A 25,836-nucleotide genomic window follows, 5' to 3' on the forward strand; every position below is an offset into this window, starting at 1 on the left:
CTTTGTTAGTTTGGTTAGTATGTGTCTTGGCGTGTTTCTCCTTGGGTTTATCCTCTATGGCACACTTTGCACCTCTTGAACTTGATTGACTATTTCCTTTACCATGTTGGGGAAATTTTCAACTATAATTTTTTCAAACATTTTCTCGTACTCTTTATCTGTTCTTCTGGGACCCCTGTAATTCGAATGTTGGTGTGTTTGATATTATCCCAGAGGTCTCTGAGACTGTCTTCAGTCCTTTTCATTCTTTTTGCTTTATTCTGCTCTTCAGAAGTTATTTCTACCACTTAATCTTCCATCTCACTGATTTTTTGTTCTGCTTCAGATATTCTGCTACTGATTCCTTCTAGAGTATTTTTAATTCCAGTAATTGTGTTGTTTGTCTGTTTATTCTTTAATTCTTCTAGGTCTTTGTTAATTGATTCTTGCATTTTCTCCATTTTGTTTTCAAGGTTTTTGATCATCTTTACCGTCATTATTCTGAATTATTTTTAGGTAGTTTGCCTATTTCCTCTTCATATATTTGGACTTCTGTGTTTCTAGTTTGTTCCTTCATTTGTGTAGTATTTCTCTGCCTTTTCATTATTATTTTTTTTTTAGCTTACTATGTTTGAGGTCTTTTCACAGGCTTCAGAGTTGAATTCTTTGTTCCTTTTGGTTTCTGCCCTCCTGAGGTTGGACCAGTGGTTTGTGTAAGGTTCATATAGGGTGAAATTTCCACTGACTTTTTTGTTTGTTTCTTTGTTTTTCCTCTGAAGGCAAGGCTGAGTGAGGTGGTAATCCTGTCTGCTGACTATTGGGTTTGTGTTTTTGCTTTGTTTGTTGTTTAGATGAGGCGTCCTGCACAAGGTGCTACTGGTGGTTGGGTGATGCTGAGTCTTGTATTCAGATGGTTTCCTTTGTGAGTTCTCACTATTTAATACTCCCTACGTTTAGTTCTCTGGTAGTCTAGGGACTAGGGTGTAGGAATCAGTGCTCCCACTCCAAAGGCTCAGTGCTTGATCTCTGATCAGGAACAGAGATTCCACAAGTGGTTTGTTATGACATTAAGTGAGATTAAAACAAATACCCAGAAACGAGAAACCATGATGAACCCCAGACAAATGGCAGTTACAAAATCAGGAAAATAATCATTAAAATAATGGAGTATACACACATACACACATGTATATAAATATACACACACCCATAAACAAAGTCAAAATAGTCCAACAAAAATAAAGTACAGATTGACCTGGCAAACAAAGTAAATAAAAAATTATATTTACCAGTTAAGAATAAAACTAATTAAAGCACAACTGGAAAACCTAAAGCAAGGTGCCAAGTAGGGAATAAAGCAATGAAAACAAAACTAACAAATATGTTGAGAGGAAAGGAAAGAAAAGAAAGAATAGATATTCAAAGTTAAATAGAGGTAGATGAAGAAGTTTTATATCCATTAAAGATTAACTGCTGGGGGAAAAGAACAGTAGGAAAAGCAAACAAAGGAATAAATGCAGAAAAAAGTAATAGGTTTAAGAGAAAGAAGAAAAAAAAAGAACAAAAAATAAACTGTAAAAGATTGATCTGATGAACAAAGGAAACCAAAAATTATATCTACTAGTTAAGAGCAAAACTAACGCACAGACTGGAAAACAAAACTAAAGCATGGTGCCAACTGGGAAATAAAGCAAGGAAAATAAAACTAACAAATCTGTTGAGAGGAAAGGAAAGAAAGAAAAGAAAGATATGCAAAGTTAAATAGAGGTAGATAAAAAAGATTTGTATACATTAAAGATTAATTGCAAGGGGAAAAGAGCAGTAGGAAAAGCAAAGAAACAGATGTAGAAGAAATAATAGGTTTAAGTTAAAATTAAAAAATGAAAAAAACAAAGGAAGAAAAAAGAAGAAAAACTCCGCAGAACTGCCAGAGCCCAATGTAGAGGCAGAGGTATATAACAACAATAAAAAATGTGACTGAGAAAAAAAAAAAAGCTCAAAATCTTAATTAGATTTCATAGTGCCAATAAAATCAATAACTACAACAGAGCAGGGTGGGGAAAGGGAGGGAAAAAAAGATAAAATCCAAAAGAGTATACAGAATAAGTCAAAACATAAGAAAAACAAATGTTTATCTTGAGTCACTGCTGTCAGAGTCCTTTCCCTTGCTGGGCGTCGCAGTCCACCTTACCTCCCTGGGATGCCCTCCAACACTGTGCTGGTCTCTGGACCTGCTGTGGGGGCATCTCAGATCCTCATCTGGTCCTACTGTGTGTTCTTTCCTCCAGTGTCCACAACTATCAGAACCAGTGCGTTTTCTTTTGTGGGAGCTCTCAGTGTCATTTTGAATATTCCATAGACACAGAGTCTGCCTAATTGATAGCGTGGATTTAATCTGCAGCTTGTAGAGCTGGTGGGAAGGTTTTGGGTCTTCTTCCTTAGTCACACTGCCCCTGGGTTTCAACTGTGGTTTTATTTCCACCTCTGCATGTGGGTTGTTCACTGGGGTTTGCTCCTGAGGCTGCCCTGGAGGACTTGGGTTTGCCCCTGTGAGGGCCAGGTGTGGAGGTGGTGCAGCTGCTTGGGTCCCAGGGGTTCTGGCAGCACCAGGTGCTCAGGGGAGTTGGCAGCTAGGGCAGCAGGAAGTATAGTGCTTTAGAAGGGTATGGCGACCAGTATTGGCCAGTAAGTTCCAGTATTCTTGCCTGGAGAACCCCCTCCCTGACGGAGAAGCCTGGCAGCCCAGGGTCTACAGGGTCGCAAAGAGTTGTTCATGACCAAAATGACACTGCACGCATAGACGAAGACTTTGCACCTGTAGCAGCTCTCTCCCAGTGAGAGTTGAGTGTGAAGGTGGCATGGTTTCTTGGCTTGTGAGGACCCTGGCGGCGCCAAGTGTGCAGGCACATGGACTGCTTCCGGTGCAGGAGTTATGGCCCTGTCAGGGTCTTTTTTCAAGCTTCTTGTGGCTAATGATCAGAAGGCCCCTTTGGCCAGTCTTTCTCCGTAGCTCCACCCGTTCAGGCACTTAGTGGTCCTTCCCTGTTGTTCGGCAGGTCAGGGTCCTGCTCTGTAGATCTGCATGTCAGTCACATAAAGGAGCGCCCTGGGTGCGGTCCTGCTTTGTAGTTCGGTGCCTCAGGCATTTGATGGGCCGGCCTCTGTTGTTCAGCTGCTGATGCTGTTGTGTGTGGGGTGAGAGGCTATGGTGATGGCTCCACCCCCTTGCGTGACTCAGCAGTATTGCCTGGCTTCCATGGCTGCCTGTCTGGCTTTCTCCACAGGCCTTTCCCACCACAATCTCCTCCCTCACATCCCCCAGATCCAGTCTCTCCACAGTCAACAGCAGCCCTCGCCTGGGGTTGCTCCACAATCCCTAAACTCCAGCTCCCAGCCACTGCACCTTCCAGCGGACCTGCGTCCCTGTCTGGGTAACGTATGGCTGCGGCAAGGACTGTCTGATTCTCATTCCATTTAGGCTGCCACAGGTCAGCTGTTTCACTCTCAGCCTTAAATGTTCCTCCTCTGACTCAGACAGTTGCCCTGATGTGGGGATTGGACCCCTGCTTCAGTTCTTCCCCCAACTGAGGGCAGGTCCAGTCCTCCTAACACTCCTGTTTTGCCCCCTAGTTCCTTCATCCTACCGAGTTTTGGGTGGTTCTATACACTCTTTTCCGCTGGTCAGGTACTCCTGTCTACTCTCAGCTGGTGTTCTGCATGTAGTTCTGTGTTTGAAGGTGTATTTCTGATGTTCTGTGAAGAGAGATGTACTCCACGACCACCTATTCCTCCACCATCTTGTTCTCCTCCGATCTTTGTTTTTTGAATGTTGAGTTTTAAGCCATCTTTTTCACTCTCTTCTTTCACCTTCATCCAGAGGCTGTTTAGTTCCTCTTTATTTTCTGTCATTAAAGTGGTATCATCTGCATATCTGAGGTTGTTGATATTTCTCCCAGCAATCTTGATTCCAGCTTGTGATTCATTCAGCCCAGCATTTCACGTGATATACTCTGCATATAAGTTAAATAAACAGGGCGCCTATATACAGCCTTGCCGTACTCCTTTCCCAGTTTTGAACCAGTCTGTTGTTCCATGTTTGGTTCTAACTGTTGCTTCTTGACTTGCATACAGGTTTCTCAGGAGGCTGGTAAGGTGACAGCCAAGGCGGAGGCTGGAATGATAGCCATGAGCCAAAGGGTGCCCACAGTCCCCAGGAAGGGAGGCCTGGCCAGATTCTGAACTGTGGGAGGATATATTGCTGTTGTTTGAAGCCACCCAGTTGGTGGTAATCATATAGCAGCCATGGGAAACTAATACCATATAGATGTGTGTGTTAGAAAAAATTTTCCCTCAGAACTTTGAAGTTACTGTTTCATTTTCTTGTTGTTTTTTTTTTTGCTGGTTAGCGGTCTGGTGCTTCTCTGGTTTCTGGTTCTGTACTCCTTGAAACCTTTCAGGTCGTCTCTTTATCTCTGCTGGTCCACAGCTTGGCAGTGAAGTGCCCTGTGCAGCTTGCTCACTCCTTGTGCTGCACCGTGGCGACTTTGTCTACCCAGTGAGAAATTCACGTTCCTCCCTTCTCTACACATTGTTTGGTTTGTTTGAATTAATATCTTTGATTATTTTTGTCCCTTTTTTTCTGTGTTCCCTTTCTGGAGCTTCTGCTAATTGGTTGTTAGATCTTCTGGATTGATCCTCTTAGTCTCACGTTTTCCCCTCTAATTCTCTCTCTGACACCTTCTGGGGAAGTTCTTTGATTTCTAGCCCTTACGTTGAATTTTAAAAATACATGACTTCATATTTTTTATTTTTGAAGAACTCTTTTTTTGTTGTTTTGTTTTTGTTCTTGGGACCCTGTTATTTCACAAATGCACTGTCTGTTCTCTGTGGGGAATTAATTATAGCCATCTTAAATTTTTCTTTTTTCTGCCTTGTTTTAATCTCTTTTGAGTTCATTCATGCTGTTTGTCTTGGCCTCACTCAGCAGTTGGAGGCCTTCCTTAGTACATGGTGATCCTCACTGTCCATTCGTATTTAAGAGTAAAGAGGATGGATTGCACATTCCCGGATGAGCCCAGAGTTTACTGGTTGGTGAGCTCAGCTGTGGAAGAGTTAAGAGCGTTGGTTCTTTCATTGGGGAATGTCCAAATATCAGTTTTCTGTAGGACTTTCTTCTGGGAACTTATCTTTTCTAGAGAAGACTCTTAGCAATCTGCTGCCTATGTATGGGTTAAGAACTTACTACTGCCAGTATTCTTGGAACAGGATATAAGAATAGTCTTTGGGGCTCCAGCATTCAGTATGAAGACTTTATTCAGTATAAGCTGTTTGTGTTAACCAATGTTCTGGAGTCCAAGACCTCTCTGATTTAACTATCTTCAGGGAGTAAACTACTGTCTATGTTAGAGTCAGTCACTGCCTCCATAGGCTGGAGAGGGGACCTAGAGGTTTAATAGCTGCTTCTTACACGGACTGTCAGCCAGTCTTCTGTTTTTATCACATGCTTTGCTCCCCACCTCTGCCCGTTTCTTCCAGTTTCTGAGCATGGATCCACTGGTTTTCACTTAAATGTCAATTTATTTTTCTGTTAATTGGTTGCTGCTACTCTATCTAGTTTTCATTCCCCCTCCAAATTAATTGGCTTATTGTGTTTACTCTTATTTTCTCTTCTGTGTTGTTTCCTTGTATGTTTATAACTTTATACCTTTATTTTAATTAAAGTTCTCCATAAAAATTGGAGATAAAATGCATGGCTGATGTTTAATTGAAAGACTTCCTTTTTATCTTGACAGCAAAAAGGTTGATCTTATCATATTAATAGAATTGTTGGTAGTCTTAAGTTGATTATAAGGTATTTCACAAATAGTAAGCCTTGAAATTTTGATAATGGACATTTTAAGTGAAGTGAATTAATTAAAAAAAAATACTTCCTAAAATTTTAGCCATATAAAGAAGGGATGCCCACAGAAAGCAGGTGTATATACCTCCTTTCTCTGGGTTTTTTTCTTCTTTGGAAACAATCTTTGTGATTATCTCTGTTCTTTTGAAAATCTTTAGATATTTAGATTCATGCTCTGGCACATGTGTGTTTAGCATTATTTCTTAGAAAATAAAGAAGGAAAGAGTGTATGTGTTTTAAAAATTTTGACTAGTCCGATCATTTTTGTTATCTAGTCTGAAAAATAGAATTATGAATTCATTTCTTTATAAGTCACATATCTGATTTATAAGTCTGTTTATGCACTATGTACATCTACAGTTGACTTATCTCATGTTTTCATATTTACTGTTTTTGTGAGCTACAGCCTAGCTATTTAAACTCTGCTTATTTCATTTAAAACCATGATCTTCTTTAAGGCTTTTGGTACATAGATTGGAGTACTTTTTGATACGTTCTAAAGACTGCCATTGATATCATTAGCTGTTCATCAGGACATTTTTCATCCTCTGATCCTGCTGAGTTGGATAATATTATTGCTCTTAGAGTCACCCCTGCCCCCGCCCCAATTATTTCACGTGTAGTCATTATTCTGCAGAAGAGTACTTGGGAACTCGTGTTAGAAAGCCTTCCTTAGGGCAGAAGAGGTGTAACTGCTCTTCCAAGATCATTTTTAGGGAAAGAGATTTTGAAATGGTTTTTAAGTATTTTAAAACATGTCACACAGATATATTAAATTACATGTGAGTAATTAATTACTATACTCCTTGGAGGTAAGCTGGGGTACTGCGAAGTAAAGCAAAAAGGTACTTGATGGGCTCATTTCAGAAGAGATAACAGTTAATGTTTATAAATCAAAAAAGCCTTCATTTGTGCTTGGGGCAGTTATTATTCTGAGTATTTTTCATCTCTTAAAAATGAGCTGTTTCTTCAGTTAAATATGTATGGCTTATTTTTGTTTTCTTAATAATTTTGTATCTCTTTCATCATGTTAAGCCAGGTCCTTTGTACAGAGGATGTATTAAAAGTTCCTAATATTGTAAAGCTTATGTGCAGAAATATATCACTTACTGGTGAGTTTGCTACACAGTATTCACTTCTCAGTAATGCCCCTTGTTTTCTCTATTCCCTATCACATTGTGATACAGCAAATCTTATTAAATACGGCAGACTTACTTTATTTTTATTCTTTATTAATTTTTTGTGAGATAGGGCTATGAAAAGGAGCATCATTAGTGAAAGTGAGAAAGCCTAAGAAAGGAGTGATTCTTACCTGAAAAAATAGAAATTTTGGATAAAGTATTGAATATCAAATTCAGTAGATGGAGGTTTGCTTCTTTGAATGAATCAGTCCACCAAATAGTTCATATAGAAACAAGAAGAGAAACCATTTGGAAAGTTGATGTAGTATGTGTTCTAGGTAGTACAGATACTTGCTTATGAAATTAGAGTCTTAAATGTTGGAAAAGTTACGGTCACAAAGACCAAGTTTTCAGTGTTGCTGAAACCAGCCTATATTGAGACAGTCTTTGAAAACACTTAGAAGTAAGCATCAGAGAATGATGCCATAATCAGTAGACGTTTTCCCTACTATTAATTCAAGGAAAAGGAGCTAGTGCATCTAGTTTTTACTTCATTGGTTAGGGAAAAATGAATTGCCAATCACTGTACTACTCGAAGGCGGAAAAGCCTAACAGTTTTCCAGTTTTTCACATTCTTTATAATTTTTTTTTTCCTCTTTTCTTCCTCCATAGAGGTTGGGATATAGGGTGTTTACTGATAGTTGAAAGTGCAAGTCGCTCAGTTGTGTCCGATTCTTTGCAATGGGGAGCTGGAAAAGGGGATTCTGGGGAAGTTGGGACCAGATTTTTTAGTCTTGTGCCTTTAGTTAAGGAATCTGGACTTTATCCTTTTGGCATTTGGGTGCCAGTTGTAATTTTTCATCAAGTAAGTGATGTGATCAGAGTTGATTATTTTTAAGGAAAGGAAGGCTGAAGGATGTAAAACCTGTATTAGAAGACCAATAAGTGGGAGGCTCTTGCAGTAATCAGAGAAGAGGGGAGAACTAAGGTTGTATAAGATGGGGTGGGTCGGGGGGTGAATAGAAAAGAGGAAGCAGGCTTGAAAGGCAGTTTGGAGGTTGAGTGAGTCTGGGACTGACAGGATTTAGAAGGATGAAGGAGGGGGAGGGACTGAGGGTGACAGCTTGGGAGATTCAGATGGTGAGAGCTTTCACCAAATGGAGACTGTAAAAAGTGGAATGTGTCTGAGAGGTCAAGACTTATGGAGGCAGTGCCTGCTCCAGGTTGTAATTGGAAATGACATGGATGACAAGAAGCAATGATCAGGTTAAAAACATCAACTGTGGGGAGAGGCCCTGGGTTAGTGCAGGAAACATGACACAAAGAAGCAGGCAGCCTGGATAGCCAAGTGTGTGTGTGTGTGTGTGTGTGTGTGTGTGTGTGTGATATGTGTGCATGTGTGTGTGTGGGCCAATTTTTCTGTCTCTGTAGGGTCCCAAGCACCCGGAGAACAATTAGCCAGTTTACACAGTCGGGGAATGTCAGTAGTATATTTTAGAAATGTTAACATTTTTAGGTTCAAATAAGTAATTGTCACCTATTTGGAGGGAATTCTTTAATCTAGAATCTATAAATCCCTCTATTGGACCAAATAAATGAAGCCCTGTACCAGCCACATACCAACATATGGCAGGGCACACTAGCTGCTTCCTTGATGTTAACTTTGAGTGAATTTTTTTTTAAACAAAGATTAAATTGTATTTAGGACACTCTGTTTAAGGAAGCAACAAAAACTTACATTTTGTGTAAGAAAGATTTGTTTTACGCCTTAAGGAAATAGTACCTTCTTATCCTCATTTCAGAACACGTACCCGTCTAGAGTGATCTGTTTTCCCAGTATGTTGAATAACCCAAGATTTTGGTAATTAGAGTTGCTCATGTTTTTCCATACCTTTAAAGTTGTGATTTTTCCTTTTGCTCCTTTCTTGAAAAGTTGACTGAAATTCAGTCAGATTTCTTGGCATTTAAGTGCCTGTTTCCTTAAAGGTGGCATTGAAGCAAGCGTGATGCAATTTAAATCTGTAAGTCTCTTAAGGAGAATATATTGGCTGCTGTTAGGAGATCATTGACTAACTGTTACTTAGCACTCTTGAGTTACAGACTTTCTGCAAGGTTTTCATCTATTTGAAATTGCCAGTATGTCCATTTTGGCTTTTGTGATAATGAAACTACAATGATAATCTTGTAGTAAGTGCCAGCTAGTTTCTGTTAGAAAGTAGCTTCCCTAGTGATTGCAGGGCAGCAAATTTCCATCAAAATCAAGGGCAGAAGTTACTAGAAGAGATAAGGTATTTACTTTTTTTCTGATTTTGTGATAGGAGCACAAACACAGATATGTGTCAAACACAGAGATAAGTTAGGGAACTCTGTTTCTCGTAAATGGCAGCCATGTAACTTCTTCACAGCTAGATATTTAGTGGTGGGAGTACTTTTGCAATACCTGCTTCTTTGGTGTCTTGGTAACTTAGACCTAGACTCTTAATTGCTGTGTACTTTTAATCGTGCATTCATGCTGGTTCCTAGACCTCTTGAATGCCTACTCCCAAAGGAGAACGCCTTGGGAGTGGAACGGAAGGACTCCTCACACACGTTCCCCAGTGGTCCCCCAGCAGTTTTCAGGCCTCAGGTTTGAAAAGGAGTTGGGGGTGGGGAAGTAGAGAAAGATGCTGTCCTTAAGTTGCCCCTACATTGCAAGGCAACAGTATTTTACTCTCACATAAAAGCTGCTCTAACAGGAATGTGTGGAATGCTAACTTTGTAAATAATTCAGCTTAATGTTTGTTTACTGAAAATGCCTAAATAGATTGGAGCTTAGACAAAAGAGGGACTTGGAGTTTGAAATGAGAATGCACGTGATTGTGCACACTGCTGTTGATGGGAACACTTGAAAGCCAGTTTCTCTTTGTACTCACTTTTAAAATATGCTGTTTAATTTTGATGTAGGAAAAAGAAAATTTGATGTAGGCCGGTTTCTAATGTGAACAGCAGTTGTAATCACAGTGAACTTAGGTTTGGCAGTGTGGTAACGTGGAGCATTGACGTGGGGAAAATACGGGTATAAGTGAAGAATATAATTATGGAGCTGCTGTGGAAATCTTTAGTTACTGTTAAAATAAAAATTAATAATGGTGCCATACATATTCTGGCCCTCTTTGAAAAAATGTTCTGTTTGAAGTTGCTGAAGTGGCTGCCTACATAAAATTTTCATCAAGGAGATTGAGGCTTTTTTTTTTAATTTAAATGTCCTGCATAAGGTATGTCTTGTAGCATGTGTTTGCACTTATGGTGCATTTTTAAAAATCAAAAGAATATTTTATTGTATCTCGCTAAAACTCATCGTTTCTGTGTTGTCGGCAGTTGAGTATGTGTATGGAGACGGATGGTGTATTATACATAGTGGCAGAGACGCCAGACTCCAGAGCCAGACCAACGGCTTCCAAATACTTGGTCTACCACTTAGTGAAGAGAGGTTGCTTAGCCTCACCAAACCTCGCGTTTTTTCCTCTGTTTGAGACAGTCATTCTAGGGGTTATCATCACCTCACAGAGATAACTGTGAGGGTCAAGTGAATTAGTATTTGTAAAGTGCTTAGAATTAGAACAATGCTTAGTATCTGGTTAGCGCTATATAAACGTTTGCAACTGCATGTCATTATTAGAATGAGTTTCTTATATTCAGTTCTTATTTTTTTCCTAACGAATAGTCAAAGATGAATCTAAAGTTGAAAGCTATTTTGAAGGGAAACTGTTGTTACTTCTGCTGAATTACAAGGTAGTCCAAAAATTATCCAATAATTGAATAAAAATTGTGTTTGCAAAATTGTCTCTCATTTTGCACTTCCCTGGAGGCTCAGTGGTAAAGAACCCACCTGGCAGTGCAGGGGACACGGGTTCGTTCCCTGGGTCGGGAAGATCACCTGGAGAAGGCAATGGCAACCCACTCCAGTACTGACTGAGAGATCCCATGGACAGAGGAGCCTGGTGGGCTGCAGTCCTTGGGGTTGCAAAGAGTCAGACACGACTTAAACAACAAAGCAACGACACCTCTCGTTTTAGGTGTATCTGGTTTACTAACGCGTAATTCTTAACAAAATAATAAAGCTAGATTTGAGGACCTAGAAATGTGTCCACTTTTTCTTACTCCTCACTTCAAGCTGTGGTTGAAATGTGTTACTTAAAAGATTTTTTTTACCAGGGAGACTTTGATTTCTAAGTGTGTGCTTTCCTACTATTTGAGCATTCTCATCATTGTGAGCAAAGCACAGAGCATCATCAGAATATCACAGATGTCCTGATTTGGGAGTTGTGTGTGTACATGACGACTCAAGGCATTTCTAGGTAGGAATTGTGGTAGCGGGGCTGGGAGGGGTCGTCTTATTGTTTGCGCCAGGTACTATGGAAGGTGTTTCTCTGTAATTATCACTTTAAGAAATACCAGAACTTCCATTTTAGAGAAACCCAAAATGAGGTTAAATGACCTGCCCCAGGTCCCACTGATAATAATGGACAGACTCTGGATCAAAACCCAGGCTATGTTGCTTCAGAACCATCTTTTAGCCGTCAGTGCCTGTGTGCTTAGAGTAGTGAGGTACTTTTTTAGAAGCAGAGCAGAAGACTGTCTCCGTCCTCTCACCTAGATAAGCTGGAAAGAAGGGGGCTGCCTGGCGAGCCACAGTGTCACCTGCCCAGACTGGCGAGCCACAGTGTCACCTGCCCAGACTGGGCCAGGCGGTGAGCCAAGCAGCCTGCTCAGTTCTCCCGAGTCTCAGCTCCCCTTCGCTGGTTGCATGGTAGCACTTGGAAATAACTCATTTTAAAATCTTATTCCTCAAAACTGCTAAGAAGGAAGCAAGATAAAATATTATCATAGTGAAACACTTCAGAATAATGAAATCCATTAAACTCATTTGGCAAATTCTTTAGGGAATTCCCTCATCATCCAGGGCTTAAGACGCTGCGCTTTTACTGCAGTGGGCCTGGGTTCACTTCCTGGTCAGGAAACTGAGATCTAGCTAGCCATGCACTGTGGCCAAAGAAGAGAAAATTCTTTATGAGTTTACTGTTGGAATTGACTTCCATTCATTTATCAGGGAATTTTGTAAAGTTATTGGATATCATTTAATTGTTTGCCTAATAGAAATTTTAGAATCCTTTTTTTTTCCCTCAGTTATTTTATAGAAGATTTTTAAATGGAAAAAAGTATGAAGGACCACTATTTCTCTCACCTAGTTGCTAAAATTGTTAGCAGTTGTCCATGTGTTTATTTTATATAGCTGTCTGCCTATTCTCTCTCCATCTGGTTTTTGTTTGTTTGGGGTGACTACTTGAAGGTACTGTCTATACTGTCTCAGAGACTCTTTTTTTAAGAAAGAGCTTTATTGAGATATGAATCACATACTGCAAAATTCAAAGAATGCTTTTGAAACTTTGAGACCCAAAATCTAGTCAGGGTTCATGCCTTACGTTTGGTTGTGTTAATCTTGTTTCCTCCCTCTTCTTCCTGACCAGTCCTCCTCATCCCACGCGTGCCCCCTCCCCCTTTAAGGAGACCCTATACAGAGAGAAACCAGTTGTCTTGAAGATGAATCCAGATTCTGAATTTGTCTGATGATTTTGTCATAATGTCTTCTACTAACTTGTTCCTCTGTGTCCTTTTTATGTAACCCTGAAGTTAGGGCTAAAGGTTAGGGTTTAGGGTGGACTCTTGGCCTATTTCTGGAGAAGGCAATGGCACCCAACGCCAGTACTCTTGCCTGGAAAATCCCATGGGCAGAGGAGCCTGGTAGGCTGCAGTCTGTGGGGTTGCTTAGAGTCAGACACGACTGAGTGACTTCACTTTCACTTTTCACTTTCATGCATTGGGAGAAGGAAGTGGCAACCCACTCCGCTGTTCTTGCCTGGAGAATCCCAGGGATGGGGGAGCCTGGTGGGTTGCAGTCTATGGGGTCGCATAGAGTCAGACACGACTGAAGTGACTTAGCAGTAGCAGCAGCAGCTCGGCCTGTTTCATAGGTGTGAGACTTAAATGCTCTGTACTTCATGTTGCATCACATCTCATATTAGTGATGGTGGTTTTTCATTTGGTTACAGTGGTAATGAATAGTCCCTTATTAAGGGTGCATGTCCCCCCTACAGTTATAAAGTCATTTCTGGGGTGTGTACTTTGAAAGGAGCTAGTATCTAGTTTACCTTTGCCTGTATATCTTTGCCTTTTAGCGTCAGTTGATTATTCTTGCCTAAAACAGTTAGTGTCATTTATAGAATGATGACTTTCTCCTTTAGTTTTTGTTTGTTTTTCTACGACTGAATTTAAGTTCCTGAAGGTGGGGGCTAAGATTCCTTTCCCTTTAATTATTGCTTTTTGGAGTGAGAAGTTGGTTTAACAGTCATCTCCAGTTGTGGCGAGTGAACCTTCTTTCCCTCCCCTTTTGGGTTTTTTGTTTTTTTTTTTTTAATATCATGGACACAGGAGTTATTATTGTTCAGTCCTTTACAATCATTGTGCTTTTTGACACTTAAATTCACAAATGAGGTAATGGGAACCAGTGCATACTAACCCTCATGGCCTTATGACATGACCTCATTTTTCTTTGAGTGCTTTCTTGCTTTCTGGGACAGCAAGATGTCCCAGACTGAACCTTGAACTTCCTGTATCCCAGATTTGGAATCACCTATTTGTACAGGGAACTCTAGTGAGACAATACATTTATTTTTAAGTCTTTTCTTGACTTCAGTAGATTGATATTACGCATATTATCTACCAGATAAAACTTCATTTCATTTGTATAGCTTTTCATGGTCTTACAAAGAACTTAAAAAAATTTTTTTTAAATTTTTTGTTTGTTGATACCTTGTCTCATTAACTGCAGTGCTGGACTAGCAAGAATTCTCTGCATTCGGTTGCTGCAAGGGCCTTGATGGTTGCTCTTCTTCAACAAGTTAAAGAGAAGAATGGAGGGAGAATCATCATGTATTACATTTAAAAGACTGACAAGGAGTCTGTTTGGTGGTAAAAGCAGCCATGTTTTTATAATCAGTGACCCATATGGCTGGCTGTGCATGTAATATGTGAGAGAGGGGGTATTTATTATCATCCTTCACATTTCAGAAGAGAGAACTGTCAGGTCACGTACTGTTTTAGCCCATTCAGACTGCTACACCAGGTTATCACAGACTGGGTGGCTTAAAAACAACAGACATTCATTTCTCACTGTGCTGGGGGCTGGGAGTCCAAGATCGGCACTGGGAGATTTGGTGTCTGGAGAGGACATGGTTCCTTTATCATTAGAGGTGCCTTCTTGCTCTGTTCTCACACAGAAGAGAGGCTTGCATGTGAGAGGCTTATGTATGTTTGTGTCATTGAAGGTTTTAACAGTTTGTGATACTAAAACATTGGTATCTATTTTCTAGATAAATTCACAGCTCTGCTCATTTGTTACAAATCTGAATTCTCATTGATGTGTACTGTGTAATGTAGCAGATAAAAAATAATGATGTACTTTAAGAGACTGGTGGAGTGCATTCTGAATATCTCACATTCCTAATTAAGTATGAAAATGAATAGAGGACTTGTGTCAAAGACTCCTTGAGATGTTACTTTTGTCCTTTTAGGCAGTTTTGTCTACTTATTAGCAGTCCTTCAGAGATTATAAACAATGAAGAAAATTGGAGTTTCAGGAATGTTTCCTAAAATTTAATTCTGTGGAGCTGAATGGATGCAAGTTAGAATAGAAGAAACCAGAGTCTTCATTGAGCAAGGACATAAGGCAATGGCACCCCACTCCAGTACTCTTGCCTGGAAAATCCCATGGACGGAGGAGCCTGGTGGGCTTCAGTCCATGAGGTCGCTAAGAGTCAGACACTACTGAACGACTTCACTTACACTTTTCACTTTCATGCACTGGAGAAGGAAATGGCAACCCACTCCAGTGTTCTTGCCTGAAGAATCCCAGGGATGGGGGAGCCTGGTGGGCTGCCGTCTATGGGGTCAGACAGAGTCGGACACGACTGAAGTGACTTAGCAGCAAGTGTTAATTAAGTCCATAGTTAAGTCAAGGGCAGCAAATGGAATTAAAAAATAAACAAAAGACAGTATGTGGATGAAAAAATGCATCGAAGAAGCGTGTTTTCCAGGAGTATGAGGCCTGAATTCTTGGAAAGCCAGGCAGAATTTGTTTTTCTTAGAGAGCTCTGTACATTTAATATATGCTTAGGCTATAATTAAAGGTGATGTGGTTTCAGCATCTTGATCTTTTTTCACCTAGGATATACTACTAAATGCTTTTTTCTAGTTTACTAGGATCTTAGAAATTATCCATCTGAATTTGTAATCTATATGAGAATCTGGATGGAGAAGGCAATGGCACCCCACTCCAGTACTCTAGCCTGGAAAATCCCATGGACAGAGGAGCCTGGTAGGCTGCAGTCTGTGGGGTCGCTAAGAGTCGGGCACGACTGAGTGACTTCACTTTCACTTTTCACTTTCATGCTTTGGAGAAGGAAATGGCAACCCACTCCAGTGTTCTTGCCTGGAGAATCCCAGGGATGGCAGAGCCTGGTGGGCTGCCGTCTATGGGGTCACACAGAGTCGGACACGACTGAAGTGACTTAGCAGTAGCAGCAGCAGAGAATCAGGAAATTAAACAAAAAGTTAACAAAAATGAAGCTCAAGTGGGCTTGTTCCCAGAATACCATCATAGTAAGACAGTTAAAAGAACTAAAAAAAAAAAAAAAAAAGACCTGTAAAGGAAGGAGAAGGCAGAAATTGATCAAGACAGTTGTTCAGTTGATTAGTTGTGTCCAACTGTGAACCTGTGGACTACAGCACACCAGGCTTCCCTGTCCTTCCCTATCTCTCGGAATTTGCTCAAACTCATGTCTATTGAGTCGGTGATGCCATACAACCATCTCATCCTCTGTTGTCCCCTTCTCCTGCCCTCAATCTTTCCCAGCATCAGGGTCTTTTCCAGTGAGTTGGTTCTTCACATCAGGTGGCCAAAGGCTTGGAGCTTCAGCTTCAGCATCAGTGCTTCCAATGAATATTCAGGATTGATTTCCTTTAGGATTCACTGGTTTGTTCTTGCTGTCCAAGGGACTCTGAAGAGTCTTCCAGCGCCACAGTTTGAAAACATCAATTCTGTGGTGCTCAGCCTTGTTTATGGTCCAGCTCTCACATCCGTACATGACTACTGGAAAAACATAGCTTTCACTAGATGTTATTTTGTTGGCAAAGTGATGTCTCTGCTTTTTAATGCACTGTCTAGGTTTGTCATAGCTTTTCTTCCAGGGAGCAAGCTTCTTTTAATTTCATGGCTGCAGTCACCATCTGCAGTGATTTTGGAGCCCAAGAAAATAAAATCTGCCACTGTTTATACTTTTTCCCTGTCTATTTACCATGAAGTGATGGGACCAGATGCCATTTTATTGGTTTTTGAATGTTAGTTTTAAGCCAGCTTTTTCACTCTCTCTTTCACTTTCATCAGGAGGCTCTTTAGTTGCTCTTCACTTGGGAATTGCTTATTAAGAATTCTTTGAGAGTTAAAGAAAAGTTTGCTTAGACATGGGATCTTCCATATAATCTTGAATCAGTAGGTTCTTCATTGAAATTCTCTTATATTCAAGATTGAAAATATTCAATTCTTATGATTCAACTTTCAGTTCTTTGGTGGGATGTCACAGTGTCTTACACAGTTAGAAAATCATTGATGTTCTTACTCAAATTCTAAAGATTTGGGGCTATATTTTACTTCTGTTGATTTCTACCAGAATACATTTTTTTAATATGAAGGGGTTTTTCGTATGCTCTTAATTTCATAGGCAGAACTTTAAGATAGGATCTGTCATCACCACTACCACATCTCAGTGCAGGAGGCTGCAAATAAGAGTTTATTTGTTGGATCTTAAGAACTACAATTTGAGGGAGGCAGATTTGGATAATCCTGGAAGAGAAAGAGACAGGGACTTAACAAAAGTCACCCGCCGAGAATTGTGATCGACTGACTCAAGTCAGGGATTTGTCCTTAAGGAATCATGAGTTGTTTCAGGGTAGGAGGTCCAACAAGTAGATAAGACTCTGCTGTCATGAGTTTCTGGCAAGTGTCCTGAATGGCTTCTTCTGATCAGAAGGTCAGATTCCATCCAGGCAGAGGTATACATGAGTCATACTTCTCTAATGGCTTCTTGGCTCCGTTTTAGAGGGCTCTCTTAGCACACTACTGATTCCATTTTGATTGTCTTTCACACATGTAGGGGAGATTTACTAACTACAGTTGTAAATTGCATAAAAAAAATTACAGCAGCAAAGGTATTAAGATGAATTTAGCCAGTGGTGTGAACCTGTTTTAGTTTAGGTGAAAATAAATTAAAATGAAAACATAACGGTCTTCTTAGGGGAAGCAATGAAATCAGCTGTTGCTTTTAAATATAGATATGATTATCATGTTTATTTTTTTAGGATTTGACTTAATTTTTCCCCCTTCAAAACTGAAATGAGTTCAGGTTCTTAATTATTTGGTATTAGATTAAAGAATCATTCCAAAGTTCTGTTTTCCGTTTTCCTTTTCAGTAGCTGCCAGTGTCTGTGTTTGATCCTTGAAATGGAAGCTGATTAACATTTTGAAGGGTTGTCTTCATCTTCAAAATCAACACTGACTGTTTCTGTGTGATCTTGATTAAATGTTTGCACAGAGCCAGGCCAGTGAGGGTGGGGCCTATTTTGTTTCCATGTGTCATATGGTTTTCATTAAGTTTTTGCATTTAAGTCAGTTTTATTTTTCAGTTGATGTAGGCACAGAGAGTTGTCCTGTAGGTTGCTTTAGGTCATTGAGTCATTGTTGCCTTGCAGTAAATCTGACAGACTTCATAAGCTGGTAAATTTTGATCAGTCAACACAACTTCATCTGACAGAGGTAAATATCTGAGTCTCATGTATACAGTTTGGAGCCTTGTCTCTTAACATTATATTTATATCAAGGTGAAGAATGGGAAGTATATTTAGTTTCTTTCCAATCCTAGACCTCTATCTAAACTTTCTCATTTGTAGTGTTGTTGTAGTCAGCAGTAAACTAGTAATTCAAATCCAGAACTCTCTGGGTTTTTTATTCCTATTGTAATTGTAATACATCAGTTTGCCATTGCTTCTGTTTTAGAAACAAAACAAAAACTTTTAATTCTCATGATGTCTCAAAAGTTAATGAAATCTCTCTAGGGATTGGACTTCCCTGGTGGCTCAGTGGTAAAGAATCTGCCTGCTGATGCAGGAGATGAAAGTTCGATCCCTGGATCAGGAAGATCCTTTGGAGAAGGAAATGGCAACCCACTCCAGTACTCTTGTCTCTGGGAAATCCCATGGACAGAGGAGCCTGATGAGCTATAGTCCATGGGGGTCACACAGAGTCAGACACGACTCAGTGATTGAACAACAACAGTATCTAGCGATCACCTTAGGCAAATTTTACCAATGAATGACACATTTGGAATTTGCCTCACACTTTTTCTCTTTCTCTTAATCTCTGATCCATCTTTTCTTTGTGGGTGCTCCATTTTTTAAAGGAAGTTTTATACTTAATGGAAAGCCATCTTTATGGAAAAGATTCAGTAAGTTGCAATTATGTGTATCTGTTGTGTGAGATAATTTGCCCAACTTCTGACTTTGATAGAAATTAACTTAAAGTGTGCTTCAGTTCTCAGTGTATTTTAGTACTCATTCTACTGTGTAATTTTTAGGTTATAACAGATGATTTAGTAGTATATTGTGTTCATGTGTGGTGTTGGAGAAGACTCTTGAGAGTCCCTTATGCAAGGAGATCCAACCAGTCCATCCTAAAGGAAATCAGTCCTGAATGTTCATTGGAAGGACTGATGTTGAAGCTGAAACTCCAGTACTTTGGCCACCTGATGCGAAGAGCTGACTCATTTGAAAAGACCCTGATGCTGGGAAAGACTGAAGGCAGGAGGAGAAGGGGATGACAGAGTATGAGATGGTTGGTTCCTTTTCTCCTTTGTCTTTAGCTTCTCTTCTTTTCACAGCTATTTGTAAGACCTCCTCAGACAACCGTTTTGCCTTTTTGCATTTCTTTTTCTTGGCTGTGGTGTTGATCACTGCCTCCTGTACAGTGTCACGAACCTCCCATAGTTCTTCAGGCACTCTGTCAGATCTAATCCCTTGAATCTTTTTGTCACTTCCACTGTATAATCGTAAGGGATTTGATTTAGGTCATACCTGAATGGTCGAGTGGTTTCCCCTACTTTTCAATTGAAGTCTGAATTTTGCAGTAAGGAATTCATGATCTGAGCCACAATCAGCTCTTCGTCTTATATTTGCTGACTGTATGGAGCTTCTCCATCTTCAGTTGCAAGGAATGTAATCAATCTGATTTTGGTATTGACCACCTGGTAATGTCCATGTGTAGACACTGTGTTTTTGGAAGAGGGTGTTTGCTATGACCGGTGTGCTCTCTTGGCAAAATTCTATTAACCTTTGCCCTGCTTCATTCTGTATTCCAAAGCCAAATTTGCCTGTTACTCCAGGTATTTCTTGATGTCCTACTTTTGCATTCCAGTCCCCTATGATGAAAAGGACATCTTTTTTTGATGTTAGTTCTAGAAGGTCTTGTAAGTCATCATAGAACTGTTCAACTTCAGCTTCTTTGGCATTAGTGGTTGGGGTATATGTTCAACTTCAGCTTCTTCAGCATTAGTGGTTGGGGCATAGACTTGGATTACTGTGATACTGAATGGTTTGCCTTGGAAATGAACAGAAATCATTCTGTTGTTTTTGAGATGGCACCCATGTGCTGCTCAGCTGGTTGAGAATCCACCTGCAATGCTGGAGACCTGGGTTTGATCCCTGCATTGCGAAGATCCCCTGGTGAAGGAAACAGCTACCCACTCCAGTATTCTGGCCTGGAGAATTCCATGGACTGTATAGTACATGGGGTCACAAAGAGTTGGACATGACTGAGCAACTTTCATCATCTTCCATAGTGCCCCGTGTAAGTGGTGCTGGAAAAACTGGACAGCTCGGTTGAAAAGAATGAAATTAAAACACTTCCTAATGCCATACACAAAGATAAACTCAAAATGGATTAAAGACCTAAGTGTAAGACCGGAAACTATAAAACAGAGGAAAACATAGGCAGCATCCTCGATGACATAAATCAAAGCAAGATCTTCTGTGACCCTTCTCCTAGAATAATGGAAATAAAAACAAAAATAAACAAGTGGGATATAATTAAACTTGAAGGCTTTTGCACAGCAAAAGAAATTACAAACTAGGTGAAAAGGAAACCCTCAGAATGGGAGGAAGTAATAGCAAGGGAACCAACTGACAGAGAAGTAATTTACAAAATATACAAGCAGCTCATACAACTCAATACTGGAAAAACAAACTGCCCCATCAAAAAGTGGGAAAAAAGACCTGAACAGACATTTCTCCAAAGAAGACATACAAGTGGCTAACAAACACATGAAAAGATGCTCAACATCACTCATGAGAGAAATGCAAATTAAAACTACAATGAGATACCACCACACATCAGTCAGAATGACCACCATCAAAAAAAGTCTACAAACAATAAATTCTGGAGAGGGTGCGGGGAAAAGGGAACCCTCTTGTGTTGCTGGTAAAAGTCAAATGCTGGAGAGGGTGTGGAGAAAAGGGAACCTTCTTGCATAGCTGGTGGGAATGTAAATTGATACTCCCACTATTTTGGTAAAGCATACGAAACTCCATGAGCAGGAGATGGGGTGGGCTTCAGGCCATGGGGTCACAAAGAGTTGGACACGACTTAGTGACTGAACAACAGCAGCACCCCCGGGGGTTTTGGCTTCCTTGAGGTCACTGTTCCAGGCTTTCCTCGCTGCCTGACTGTAGGCACTGTGCTGGAGTCTCCCAGACTGTTTGTCCAGTTATCTTTTTGTAATATTTTCCATTACTTTTTTCTTTCTGCTCTATTTTCTGCATGATTTCCTTAGCTTTGTCTTCTCACCTTTACACTTTTTTTTTTCAGCCATCATGCTTCTATTTCTAAGCTTTTTGTTAGTCTCTTAATGTTTCTTTTTTAAAATAGCAACTGTTCTTATTTTGTAGATACAATATAATCTCCTAACTCTTCAGGGATATTAATGGTATTTTCCCTTAAGTTGTTTTTTTTATTTGAATACTTTCTTTTTCTTAGAAGTTGCTTTTTAAATGTTTGTTTATATTATTCTTCCTCTTCTTTTTGATAAATCTTATTTGTTCATGATTAGAACAAATACTCCTAGAAAAGTTGATTGGATGCTCTGAATATGTGGAGTTTGTCCACATGACGTGAGCTTTAATGTAGCCTTCTCTTAGTGTGTTATTTAGTAGTCACTGGTTAGATTTTCTATGGAGTGTTCCTGATCTCCTCCCTGGAGGAAAAAGGTCTGGCTGCCAGCATTTTGGGAGTCCACCATGGGACTGGCGGGACTCCTTATTGGAGGTGACGTGTATGTGCTTGTGTGGAACTGAATCCCCTGGTTTTGGTACCGCCCCATGCTTTCATCTGGGCTAGCCCATTACCCCTCCAGAGGTTAAACCTCTAGTCTTCCGCCAGGAGAGTGGGGAGGGGAATCCAGGGGAAACAATCTGATTGTTTCTCAATCTAACTTTCACCCAGTTCTCTTTATCTTGATTCCTTGTTTCTCAATCTAACTTTCACCCAGTTCTCTTTATCTTGATTCCTCCGTTCTATCCTTACTTGCAAAAGTACCAGAACTGCCCATTCCTAGGTTTTGTTTTTTTTCCCCTGAAAAGTCTGCAGGGTGAGTTGGATTAGTTGTCAGACTGACAGTTGGAGTTGCAGGATTCACCTTCCTTGGCTTTGCCAAGACATGATCCATCTGCTTCTACCTTCTAAAATCGTGTTGCTGTTTTCTCTTTGGATCTTGTCCTCATGGATTGAGCTTCCCAGGTGGCACAGTGGTACAAAATCCACCTGCTAATGCAGGAGACGCAGGTTTGATCCCTGGGTCAGGAAGATCCCCTGGAGAAGGAAATGGCAACCCACTCCAGTACTCTTGCCTCTGGGAAATCCCATGGACAGAGGAGCCTGGCGGGTTACACTCCATGGGATCGCAGAGTGTCCAACGGGCCGGAGAATTCCATGGACTATATATAGTCCATGGAGTCCCAAAGGGTCAGATATGACTGCGTGACTTTCACTTTGCTAGTGACTAAACTTGAGTAATTAACTTGGCAGAGGTGTTACAGTTAATGGTTCAAAGTGGATCTCTGTTCATTGGGAACAGCTCTGGCTTATTTAAGTAAGGTGAGATTGGCAGAGAAAACTTGAGCTGACTCAGGGAAAATGGCCTTTTATTCAGTTAGGTAACTGAATCTCACAGAAGCAGAAGTTTAGGAACGCGGGTGTGGTCCTGTAGAGATGAGGAATGGAGGCCTGTGGGCGTCCTCCAGGAGCAGCGTTATGCACTGCCTTTCTGCTTCGTCGCCCTCTGTCAGTGGCGGCCCAGGAGCAGCGTTATGCACTGCCTTTCTGCTTCGTCGCCCTCTGTCAGTGGTGGCACAGAAAGCATTGGAACTGATGGGTTTAACCAACACAGATGTCTCTCGTTTCTTCATGCTGGTTAAATTATAGTACAAAGTGTACTGTTTGATTCACTAAGTCAGTTCTGAAAACTTTTTCACATTTATATGCTCTCCAGTCTTCCGGGTCTATTTAGGAAAAAGCTTTGACGAATAAGCCAGAAGGACATTTTTTCCTGTTTGTGATAGCATCCTTTTTAAAAAAAAAAATGGTATTATTGTTTCAGGGCTATATTTTTTTAAATTAAAAAAAAATGGCTTCAGAATTAGATAAGTAATCTCTTAACCCTGTAAGTGTTTTTAACATCTTTTCTCCTAATAATTGCTTTTTATAGGTTAATAGGCTCCCATAAAGTAACGGTTTTCTCTAACCAAATGGGTTCTTATATATTTAGATATTTCCCCCACATTGTGTATTTCTGTGCATGGAGTAAGTAGAAAAGCACAGACTGTTAGCTCCATGAAGACAGGGACTTTGTTTTGTTCATCTCTCTTTCTCACACTCGGGACAGTGTTTGATAGGCAGTTCTCAGTGAATATTTGTGGAATGAAGAAACTAGTTCAGCCTCCTGCACTACTTAATTAATGCCACAAGGTGGTACTGTTGTACCATGAAATAAAAGGCTGTAATTCTCAGACTCTCTTGCATGGTTTTATATAAATCCTATGAATAAACAAAATGAATTGACTACCATTATGTTTATTGCCTGGTTCGGTTATTTACGGTTTTAGCGTGTGACTAGTCTTTTGAGTCCATGATTTGGGGAGGCAGTGAGATCATAACTTATATAACATTTGGTCCAGATTTTTATCAAATTTTAAATGTGAGAGCATCTATAAACACCTAGCACAGTATCAGGTTAGTTTCATTTTTCACTCTTTCAATTAATTTTGGGTTAAAATACCATGTTAAAAATTTCTGTGTGTTAAAATAATTTGCCAAATGTTTTCTAATAGGTTATCACTGAATGTGAAATATTTTGTAAGTCTGTTTTGATTGTTAGAAGATTTAAAAAAGTGATCCCAAACCTAGATTTTACTATATCACCACAAACAATGCGCCCCCCCCACCCCCCCACCCCAACACTGCAGATAAAAAATATAATTCTGCCTCCATGGTTCTTGTATGATCAGATCAGATCAGTCGCTCAGTCGTGTCCAACTCTTTGCGACCCCATGAATCGCAGCACGCCAGGCCTCCCTGTCCATCACCAACTCCCGGAGTTCATTCAGACTCACGTCCATCGAGTCAGTAATGCCATCCAGCCATCTCATCCTCTGTCGTCCCCTTCTCCTTTTGCCCCCAGTCCCTCCCAGCATCAGAGTCTTTTCCAATGAGTCAACTCTTCACATGAGGTGGCCAAAGTACTGGAGTTTCAGCTTTAGCATCGTTCCTTCCAAAGAAATCCCAGGGCTGATCTCCCTTAGAATGGACTGGTTGGATCTCCTTGCAGTCCAAGGGACTCTCAAGAGTCTTCTCCAACACCACAGTTCAAAAGCATCAATTCTTCGGCACTCAGCTTTCTTCACAGTCCAACTCTTGCATCCATACATGACCACAGGAAAAACCATAGCCTTGACTAGACGGACCTTTGTTGGCAAAGTAATGTCTCTGCTTTTGAATATGCTATCTAGGTTGGTCATAACTTTCCTTCCAAGGAGTAAGCGTCTTTTAATTTCATGGCTGCAGTCACCATCTGTAGTGATTTTGGAGCCCAGAAAAATAAAGTCTGACACTGTTTCCACTCTTTCCCCATCTATTTCCTATGAAGTGATAGGACCGGATGCCATGATCTTCGTTTTCTGAATGTTGAGCTTTAAGCCAACTTTTTCACTCTCCACTTTCACCTTCATCGAGAGGCTTTTGAGTTCCTCTTCACTTTCTGCCATAAGGGTGGTGTCATCTGCATATCTGAGGTTATCGATATTTCTCCCGGCAGTCTTGATTCCAGCTTGTGTATCTTCCAGTCCAGCGTTTCTCATGATGTACTCTGCATATAAGTTAAATAAGCAGGGTGACAATATACAGCCTTGACGTACTCCTTTTCCTATTTGGAACCAGTCTGTTGTTCCATGTCCAGTTCTAACTGTTGCTTCCTGACCTGCATACAAATTTCTCAAGAGGCAGATCAGGTGGTCTGGTATTCCCATCTCTTTCAGAATTTTCCACAGTTTCTTGTGATCCACACAGTCAAAGGCTTTGGCATAGTCAAGAAAGATGTTTTTCTGGAACTCTCTTGCTTTTTTGATGATCCAGCGGCTGTTGGCAATTTGATTTCTGGTTCCTCTGCTTTTTCTAAAACCAGCTTGAACATCTTGTATGAGGCTCACATTTTTTAACACAGTACTACATATTTGTGTGTATATGATCATAATGCATACAGTTAATCTATCGTTTGTCTTGGTTTTACTCCTATTATAAAACAAAGTGTTGACAGGTTTGTTTTGTAGCCTAGAATTTTAAAATTTCCTTATGGTGAAATTGACTTTTGAATATTTTGATCATGTACTTTCCCTTAGACTGAAGCGAAATCAGAAGAGGGCCCAGGATGGACGATCTTGCGTGATGATTTCATGATGGGAGCGTCCATGAAAGACTGGGACAAAGAAAGCGATGGACCAGATGGCAGCAGACTGGGGTGTGGAAGTGACTCTGACACATAACGCTGTATAAGAAACACAGTTTACATTTTGTTTTTCCTGGAAAAATAGTTCATACTCTGAAGGTTGGGAAATTATAAAGGTTGCATTTGTAAGAAAGCCAAAAGACTTTCATTATTACCAACTTTGGTGTTTCCTTTTTTCATGTAAACTTTGTTAAAATTACATTTCAAACCTTATATGATTTTAAGCATTGTTCCTTAGAACGTTTGTAAAAAGAAATATTTCTACTTGAGAGGTGCATTTTGCTAGGTTCACTATAGGTTTACATATTGCTCTTGGATATTGGTATTTCAGCTATCACCGGTGTTTGTGGAAATGCAACATCAATTTATAATTAAAATGAACTCCTTGATGTTAGTGTTTTTAAGCCTCTAACTTACAGGCCTGAATATGTATATTTTTTGTGGGAAAGGGTGGGTGGTGGTTTTTGTGAGGTATTGAGAAAACCTATGTATTAATAACAAAATTTTTAAATCATAGCATTTCTGATTTGGGGTAATGATTTTATTTATAGATACTCTGGCAAATAATGATTTAAGAAGTATAAAATTTCTACTTATATGTTGCCTTTTATATGCTAAGTAATGTATATAAATAATGACTTAG

General features: G+C 40.1%; 1 protein-coding gene across 1 annotated transcript in view; it reads left to right on the forward strand.

Moving 5' to 3' along the window:
• Positions 1 to 25,605, forward strand: part of RRP15 (ribosomal RNA processing 15 homolog) — a 53,067-nt gene extending 27,462 nt beyond the window's left edge. Inside the window, 1 exon segment of the mRNA NM_001040506.2 lies at positions 25,087 to 25,605. Coding sequence (NP_001035596.1) covers positions 25,087 to 25,230 — 144 coding nt within the window. The 3' untranslated portion in view covers positions 25,231 to 25,605.
• The last annotated feature ends 231 nt before the right edge of the window (positions 25,606 to 25,836 follow it).

The sequence above is a fragment of the Bos taurus genome, chromosome 16 (genome assembly GCF_002263795.3).
Source record: "Bos taurus isolate L1 Dominette 01449 registration number 42190680 breed Hereford chromosome 16, ARS-UCD2.0, whole genome shotgun sequence".
NCBI lineage: Eukaryota > Metazoa > Chordata > Mammalia > Artiodactyla > Bovidae > Bos > Bos taurus.